The 8,757-nt window shown below is 56.8% G+C and overlaps 1 protein-coding gene across 1 annotated transcript in view; it reads right to left on the bottom strand.

Moving 5' to 3' along the window:
• Nucleotides 1–6,917, bottom strand: part of SLC6A7 (solute carrier family 6 (neurotransmitter transporter), member 7) — a gene marked incomplete at both ends in the record, with an annotated part of 7,376 nt that extends 459 nt beyond the window's left edge. The window contains 12 exons of the mRNA XM_010284599.1: nucleotides 595–762; nucleotides 980–1,080; nucleotides 1,448–1,547; nucleotides 1,903–2,034; nucleotides 2,116–2,228; nucleotides 2,615–2,739; nucleotides 3,290–3,393; nucleotides 4,028–4,162; nucleotides 4,460–4,598; nucleotides 5,122–5,356; nucleotides 5,917–6,048; nucleotides 6,737–6,917. Coding sequence (XP_010282901.1) covers nucleotides 595–762; nucleotides 980–1,080; nucleotides 1,448–1,547; nucleotides 1,903–2,034; nucleotides 2,116–2,228; nucleotides 2,615–2,739; nucleotides 3,290–3,393; nucleotides 4,028–4,162; nucleotides 4,460–4,598; nucleotides 5,122–5,356; nucleotides 5,917–6,048; nucleotides 6,737–6,917 — 1,665 coding nt within the window. The remainder of the gene's footprint in view (nucleotides 1–594; nucleotides 763–979; nucleotides 1,081–1,447; nucleotides 1,548–1,902; nucleotides 2,035–2,115; nucleotides 2,229–2,614; nucleotides 2,740–3,289; nucleotides 3,394–4,027; nucleotides 4,163–4,459; nucleotides 4,599–5,121; nucleotides 5,357–5,916; nucleotides 6,049–6,736) is intronic.
• Between the last annotated feature and the right edge of the window lie 1,840 nt (nucleotides 6,918–8,757).

Below are 8,757 nucleotides of genomic sequence, written 5' to 3'. Positions count from 1 at the left end.
AAGCCAGGTCATGGCCAGCCAGGGCTCCAGCCGATGACCTGCAGCCTGGGGAGGGCAGCAAGTTCTGCTGCCTCCGCTTTGGGCAGCCTGGGGCGAGCAGCAAAGCCCAGCCGGGGCTGGGAAGGCTGTGAGCAGCCAGCAGCTCCACACCCTGCTCCTGGGCAAAGCCTTTCATAGCGAGATCCTGCCTGTGCTGCCTGTACAGCCTGACGGCTGCTTGCCTTGCCCTGCCGTTGCTCCTGAAAAATGGGTGCAAAGTCCCACATGTCCATGCCCACCCCACACTAGGGACGATGTACTTCCCCACAGGGAAGGCAGAGCAGGCTCATTTTGGAGGGGGGATGCACACAGGGCTGCCCCTCGGGAAGCAGCGTGGCTCAGTGCCTGCCTGGCATGGCGGGAGGGGGCACTGCTCTAAGTGCCTTGGGGTGCACCATCTCTCACACCCCACGGGCAGCAAGGAGGGACAGGGACACACCTCCAGGAGAGAGGATGCAGAAATTTCCAGAGGATACAGGCTTGGCAGGGGCTCATGGTCACCCCTGCACATTTCTGGAGTTCTCCCTAGCAATGCTGGGCCCCAGCACCTCCTACCTCCCACAGCGTCCCTTCTTCTCGGAGCACAGCCACCACCATGCCCGCGGGAATCATCAGGCAGGAGAGGACTCCCATGAGGATGCCCAAGACCTCGGCCCAGGCAGGGAAGCGGTAGCTGCCGTACTCGGAGGGCTGGTACTTGACAATGTTGTACACCAGCAGAGCCTGCGGGATGGGAAGAAAGTGAGGTCAGCCCAGAGCCCTTTGAAGGTCTTGTGCTCAAAAAAGGCCTGTAGATGATGGAGACCTCCTAGCAGAGCCAGAATGGTCCCTGGGGTAGGAGACACCAGCAGAGCTACTTGTCACAATGGGAGGTCACCCAGGGATGCTGGCACCACTGTGGCTCTCCAGCACCATCCAGCAACTCAAGCTGAGTAGTTACCATCATTGTTGCTGGGGACAGGACCATCCAGCAGGCTCTGAAGTAGGGCCCTGGTTTGAAGCCCAGCATCATGTGGATATCTCGGCAGAACCTCTTCATGCCTGGAGAAGGGAGAGGGAGAGGGACTCAGAAGCTGTGACCCCTCACCAGGTGCCTGTACCTGGCTGCCCTGCACCGATCAAAAGTGGTGGTTTGCACCCTTTACAGCAAAGAAGTGTCTCCCCTCCCAGCTGGGAGCTGCAGGAAGGGGGGCCCAGCCGGTACTTTCTGAGGAACCAGTCTCAGCACCCCCAACTATCTCTGGAGAGGTGAATCAAGTGATGGCCAAGAAGAAACAAATGGTGGGAGCAGAGCTTGTTTCATGCTCCATTGCAAGGTTGCAGGCTCCCCTAGTGCCCCCTCTAAATCCCCCTCTTCATACAGACGGCCCACCCTTCCCCATGTCCCCATGGGGACAGACACCCTTACCATAGACACGTGTCACCACGAGGCAGGTAGTGATCACCACCACCATGAGACCAAAGCCAGCGCTGTAGTCGTCCAGTAGAACCAGCCAGTACATCCCACCCTGCGGAGGCAAAGCACAGTGGCCAGCATGTCTGGGACCATCATCCCAATAAATGTCCTCCCACTTTTGGGGACACGTCCCCTTAGCCCCTTTGTGGGCACTGGGGAAGACAGCAGTCAGGCACTCTCAGGAGACATCACTCTCCTTCTGGGGGTGGTGCAGGGACAGGAATAATGTTGTGTCACTCCCCTTGGACCTCACACGCCCAGGAAGACCAGGCTCATCGATCGTCTCTCTTCCACCTTGTTAGCTGATATGAATACACATGTCTCTGCAAACTTGGCCCCTGCCCTAAGCTCTCCCTAAAATGAGGCCCTAGTAGGTCCCCATGATGCATCCAGCCCCACACCCTTACTTCTGTTGTGAGGATGAGCCCCATCAGGAAGAGGGTGATGCAAATGACAGCTGAGAACGAAGCTTTCTTTGGCCGCAGGTAGTAGGGAAATTCGTCTGTCACTGCTGTAACGATGGTCTCCATAAAGGCAAACTGCACGCAAGGGAGAAGAGGGTCCCCTGAGCCCCCAGGCTGCCTGGGCACCATGGCTGGCTCGGTGGGCTCGGTCCTTACTTGGCTGTCCAGGCCCAAGGTTAACAGCATGAAGAAGAACAGGAAGGACCAGAATGGAGAAAGCGGGAGCATTGTCATGGCCTGGGGGTACACCACAAAAGCCAGGCCAGGACCTAGGGGAGGCAAAGGACAGCAGGGTGAAAAGGGGTGACAGCGCTGGGCATGGGGGGGTGGAGGAGAGGAGAGCCCAGCAGAGCGGCACCATGGCAGGGACCTGCCAGGGCTCTTGCAAGATGGGCAGGAAGGGTCCTGCAGCAGAGGGTGGAGAGGTGCAGGAGAACCAGCCTGCTCCTTGCTCAGACCTTTATTAGACATCACTTGGAGTTGCTCAACGTTTGCACAGCAGGAACCCGTCTCCCCCCGTCCCTCTCTCTGGCCAGCTGAGCATACAGCTTCATCCCTCATGCTGAGACCCTCAGATGCCTTCCATCCTGGAAGGGATGCTCTTCAGTGCACCCAGGCAGAGGGTGAAGGAGAAGGGGTCTTCGTTTGGCCTCACCTGCTTTTGCCACCTGGTTAACAGGGACCCCAAGCTCTTGGGACATGTATCCCAAAACAGAGAAGATGGCAAACCCTGCCAGGATGCTGGTGATGGCATTGCCCAGGGTCACTATGAAGGTGTCCCTACAGAGGAAAAAGAAGATGCTCTGAACATGCCCAGTCCCTCCCACCCCACACCAGCGTACGGTGTCATTGCCAGCCCCAAGCACCACAGTAAGGTGACCCAGTGTGATTCTCCTCCAGGACCTCTCTTGGCATGTGCTTTTCAGGGTAAAATGGAGCGTATTTCTAATGACATGGGTCATTTTGTGGGTGATCCCAAGCTTGCTTTTCTCTGTGGAGGGCATCAGCCCAAATGTCCAACACCCAGACTCTCCTCTCTGCTGGGGACAGGACAAACATGCATAACTCTAGCCTCAAATACCATCAGCCTTCAACACCTACAGCCCAAAACTTCTGAGCCAGGAGCTGTTCCTTGATGCTTAGGACAATTTTCTTCCACAGGTCCCTCTGTCCCTCTTGAGCCTGTGCACGCTGCCCAGTATCTGTAAGGCTCTCGGGCAAGGAGCAGCGCTGGGTGTGTGCTGCACCACGTGCTTCTGCTGGCTTTGAACTGAGGTTTTCAAGGCTCCCCCCAACCCATGATTTTTATGAGACAGCAGCTGGCTCCCACCTGTAGATATTCTGATGGAAGGTGTTGTATGAGGCGAAGGTGAGGAGGCCCCCAAAGCCTACCCCAAGGGAGTAGAAAATCTGCAGGGCTGCCTCGATCCACACCTGAGGGAAGGAAGCAGGTTTGAGGAGAGCAGGGGTTTGGAAACCTCCTCTCAAGAGAGAGGGAGTTGGAAATATGCTTCCCCAGAGCCGCTGGCACATCTTCCCCGGCCCTGCAGGCACGCAAAGCCCACGGGGTCTTTGCCTTTCCTTGCTAACAGGCTCACCGCTCGTCATGAGGCAGCTGGCTAGTGGAAGGACCAACAAGAGTGTTTTAGAACCAGCCCACTGCTGACCCCAGGAAACTCCCCGCTCCACACACTGAGGCTGCTTGAGAAAAACAGAACAGCCAAATTCACCATGGGCACCCATCTCCTCCCCCAGCCCGTCACAGGGGATGGGCTAATCCTGCCCCTGGTCCTGGTACCCAGGGGAGGTGGCGAGCGCTCCGTCCCCTGCGCTGACAGCCAGGAAAACAGGCACAGGGCTGGGCCAGGTGGGAAGACCAGTATAGACAAGGTGTGGAGCAGAGACACGTTGCTGAAAGGCATTTGCCTTTTGGGCTGGGAGCAAAACTTTAGGTCGGGGGTGGCCAGAAAAGGCACTCAAGTAAGGGAACCGCCTCTGTTACATGCTAGAGGTGACGAGAGAAGGTTCACTTTCGTGTCTTAAACAAATTACACAAAATCCTCCTCACCTTGGAAGACAGCAAGTGATCAAACTGGGGCGTGAGGTAAAATTGGATCCCCTTCCAGGCCCCCTCCAGGGTCACGCCACGGATGAGCAGCATCACCAGGATGAGGTACGGGAAGGTGGCGGTGAAGTACACGACCTGCGGGAGAGCAAAGCCAGCTGAAGAGCCGGGAGCGAGAGCACAATGGTCCCCATAGCCCTGTCCCCAGGATGGGACGCTGCGTCACGGGCATCACCCCCCAGAGCTGGGGTCCTTGGGATGCAGCAGAGCCGGTGGTGTCAGCCCTGCCGGAGTCCGGGTGTGCAAGCCACCCCCAAAGTGGCCCGTGTCCAGCTGATGCTGCTCATGGGTCTCAGCTTCCCAGATGTGCAGGGAATCGCAGGCACTGGTGAGCATCGCTGTAGATCACCCCAAAAGAGATCATCCAGCCCTTACCTTGCCCGAGGATTTGACTCCCTTTAGGATGCACAGGTAGACGATAGTCCAAGAAAGGAGCAGGCACAGACACAGGTTCCAGCGGATCCTCCCAGGATCCCCGATCCCAGAGCTCCCTTGGATATGCAGGACGTACCGGCTAGGGCAAAAGGCAAACCGTGGGTGAGCAGCCACAGGCACGCCCCGCCATCTTCCAGAGACCCTCTCTGAACCTAGCAATGCCTCTGCTGCAAAAAATAACCTTGTCAAAAATCTCAGCGATGAGAGAGCAACAAGGCGCTGGCAGCTATTTGCCGGGGAAAGGGAGCAGTTGGTGTGATTTCTCCACCAAGCATTAAAGAGCCCGGGGGGGATGCCTGGGGGCTTGAGAGCAAATTCCCAGCCGGTCCAGGCATGGGATGCATTTCAGTCTAACAGGCCAACAAAGCAGCACTAGATCATGGGCACCTCCCACATCCCAGGGCCATGATCCCAATGGCTAAACTGAGGTATCACCCACAGCTGACCCCAAGAGTCCATCACTGCACCCACAACGCCCACCACGTGTGTCCAACATGCCATGAGATGTGCAGCACAGACCTTCCCCCCACATCCCATCCCCATGCTCTCCCCGGCTGGATGCTGAGCATGTCCCCATGGCCAGGTCAGGCTGACCTCTTTACCTCCAGTACTCCTCGCTGGGGCTGACGGTGTTGGTGATGTTGACGGGGAAGGTGGTGTTCCCCGCCTTGATGACGTGGTGGTCCAGGCACAGGTCGGTGTTCCACCAGTTGCCACAGTGCTGCCAGGGCAAGTCGCTTGTGAGGGATGCAAAGAGGTAGAAGAGAACGTAAGCAATGATCATATTGTAGTAAATGGCCACCAGGGAGACGATGAGGATTGTGCCCATGCCAACGCCTGGAGGAAGGAGAGGGTAAAGAAGGAGTGAGCCATCTCTCTGGAGCGGAGCACATCCAAAACCAGGGTCAGACACTGGATCTCAGCAGCCAAATGTTTCACCAGTCAGACGTTCACCCAGTGGGGGGAGCCTCTTATTGCCATTACACCCCCCGGACATGCCTTCTCTGAATTGATAGTCTATTGCATCATACAGATAATTTTACTCCGACCTATTTGATTTGACCTTTTGTTTTTAATGCTTTATTCTTACCTTTGTCTTTAACAGTTATTGCTTAGCTTTGGTGCTGTATTTTGTAAACTAGCTGGCTTAATAGCTTCCATACAATTTCTAGAGCTGATCATGACATCATGGAGACTGATAAATCTTTTATGTATCTATCTTGCAGCTACTAAAACAGCAAACTCAGAGGTCCAGCCTGCACCACCAGGATCCCCCCAGGATTTAACCTTTGATTCTAACAAGAGTTTTGAGGATCATGGGACAATGCTGCTGGTCCATGTCCTCATCAAGCAGCTCTTCCAGATGTCCCGCAGAGCTCTGGACTTCGCTCACGCACCTTTAAAGAGAGGGCTTATCTTCCAGACGGCGAGTGGCCCCAGGCTGGAGAACTGGCCAAGTGACAGCTCCATGAAGAAGATGGGGATCCCACAGATGGCCAGCATGATGAAGTAAGGAACCAGGAAAGCTCCTGCAAGAAGCAAGAAAAAGACCTTAAAAATAACACGGAGCAAACACCTAAAGCCCATATATGAGAAGGAATAAAGTTCTTTCAACATCTGTAGCCCTGAGGGATCTACACCAAAACCTGGAAGACAGCAAGGGGCGGCAGCTCACCACTAGTGCAGGAGGAAGGGGCTGGGATTCACCCAGTGCCATGGTTTCCCCCTCCACAGAGACTCTCTTTTCCCCTTGAATCTTTCACAAATGCCATGAAACTCTCCAATTATTATTGCATGTGACAAGCAGTTACTCTGGGGAGTAGTGGAACAAGCTGGTCACTGCACCATCACACCTGGGTCCTGCATTGCAAAAGGCTCACTCCCCTCCTTCGATTTCTGGGAAGCATTTGCTGACCCCACTGAGTCCTGGAGGACACCGGACCAGAAACCAAGGGGGATGCTCAGGTGGCATTCAGTCCAGCATGGAGCTGGGGGTGTCTCCAAGGCCATGAGTGCAGAGATGGGCTGGTGACTCCCACACACAGATACAGGTAGTTAATGCCCTACAGCAAGCATGGTGGCCAGGAGGATGCTTCACCCCCAACAAAAGCTACTTCCCAGCCCTGAGAAGAGGAAGGGGTATCTCTTCAGAGACACATCCCGCCAGCCCAGCTCAGTGAGGGGGAGATGTGGCCACTCCAAAGCATGACTGAGTACCTCCTCCATTGGTGTAAGCCCTGTAGGGGAACCTCCAGACGTTTCCGAGGCCCACGCAGTATCCGATGCAGGAAAGGAGGAAATCCAGCCGCCCCGTCCAGTTCCCTCTGTCCTCTGGGCACGCGGAGCCCAGGTCCCCGTCCTGGCTGCTGGGGCTTACCAGGAGCTCTGGTGTCACCGGCTGAGCAAGAGAGCAGGGGATGGGAGAAGGCAGCCGGGGGTCAAGGGAAGGAACCGGGTGGGGGGCAGCCGGAGAAGCCGGGGGGAAGAGCAGGAGAGAGGGAAGGAGCGCTGAGGGCTTGGGTGTGAATTTGTGACCCCCCCCAAGGCATCAGTCCCTTGGGGACACCCTGTCCCAACAGGTCCCCGCGCACTACCCCAACCAATGTCCTGCTCTGCTGCTGAGCAAGGAAAGGGGACAAATGCGATCCCACATGGCCAGAGCTCCCCTGGGAAAGGCAGGATGGCCCTGGTTTGCCCTGGGAGGCCAGGACCCATCTTGCAAACCCAGTTTCCCAAGAAATCCTTTCAAGGGGCAGCAACAAACTTTCCCAACCTCCTGCAGAACGAGGGTATGAGGACAGCAGGGGAAGAACCATCGCTGGTGTGCGAGGGAGCGCGACACCCCAGCCCCTCGTGCCCCCGCCATGCCGGGCACTCAGCTGCCATTAAATGCTCCCTGCATTATTCATGCTTTTCCAACTGCCAAAAGCCTACGCTGTGGGGATTTAGTGACACACTCCCAGTTGTCCCTGCTGAGAGACCTCCTTCCAGCTTTCCTCATCTGCCCTGGATCAGCAAGGCATGGGCAGCTCTTCAGCAGGCAGAGGATTAACCCATTCCCTTCCGCCTCGGCTGCCTCAGCTCTGCAAGAGGGAGGTGTGAGTCCTGCAATGCATTTAGGTTGGGGTGATGCACCAGGAGGGTGGAGGGCTGCTTGGTGTTTGTGCGTGCATTCACATCAGGTCTGCAGTGAGATGTTTGGTCTATCTGAACTTCTCCAACCTCCTGACATTGGGAGAGTGGGGAAGGCATCCTGGCTGGCTCCCATCCCATCGTAGATATCCCCTTGGCAAGACCAGGCAGCAAGAAGGGGTGGGATGAGGATCCTGCCCCTGTGCTGCTGTGGCCTTGCCTGGGGGTATAGTGGGTTTGGCTGGTACTGAGGCACAGACACAGAAAGGTGCTGGGGTCTCTGCTGACAAGGCACCAGGACCAGGGCAGAGGGATCCCCTTTGGGAACCTTCCCTTCCTCTTGGGCTCTCAAAAGATAAAAGCAGCCATCTCTGTGTCCCTGAGTTCATGTAATTAAAGGGGACAAGCCCATGGGATGTCACGGCGGGAGAGGGGCCTGGATTTGGAGGGACCAGGCAGAACGAGGTGCGGGTCCCCCTGCACCCACGTGCACAGAGCCCACGGCAGACCTCTGTCCCCCGGGAGATCAGAGCTGGCTGGCGAGCAGAGCCCAGCGCTGCCCTGCCACGGCACCCAGGGAAGGCGGCAGCCCCCTCTTCTCCTCCTCCTCCTCCTCCTCCTCCTCCCCAGCCGGACCGGACCGCAGGATGCTCCTGCTGCCGGTTCCCATGGAGACAAGGAGCCATGTGCCGATGGCAAAGGCTGCCCGCTCCCACCCCCGGCAGGGTGCACCCCACTCCCCCAGCCACCGGCACCCTCTTGCCAAAGGCACCAAGCGCAGAGGCGAACCCGTCCCCACCCGGCGTGCAAACCCCTCGAGGGACAGGACGAGCCGGCGCAAACTTCCCAAAGCCACCCTGAAACGCACAGCCCCAGCAACGGCCTGACACTAAAATCCACCATTAAAAGCCCATCCCCGCTGGATGCCACCGTCCAAAGCAAGGGCCAGAAGAAAAATCTTTGGGAACACAAGATGAAAACTTAAAACGTGACCCAAATAGAATACCGTTGCTATAAAACCGTTGCAACCTGGCAGCTCTCCTGCAGTTGTTTAACACAGCTCTGCGGCTTAGCGGCTTTTCCAAACCCTGGCCCTGCCCCAGCAA

The sequence above is a fragment of the Phaethon lepturus genome, unplaced genomic scaffold (assembly GCF_000687285.1).
Source record: "Phaethon lepturus isolate BGI_N335 unplaced genomic scaffold, ASM68728v1 scaffold24523, whole genome shotgun sequence".
Lineage (NCBI taxonomy): Eukaryota > Metazoa > Chordata > Aves > Phaethontiformes > Phaethontidae > Phaethon > Phaethon lepturus.
Note: the sequence above shows the minus strand (reverse complement) of the source record. Positions and strands in the feature narration are given on the sequence as shown.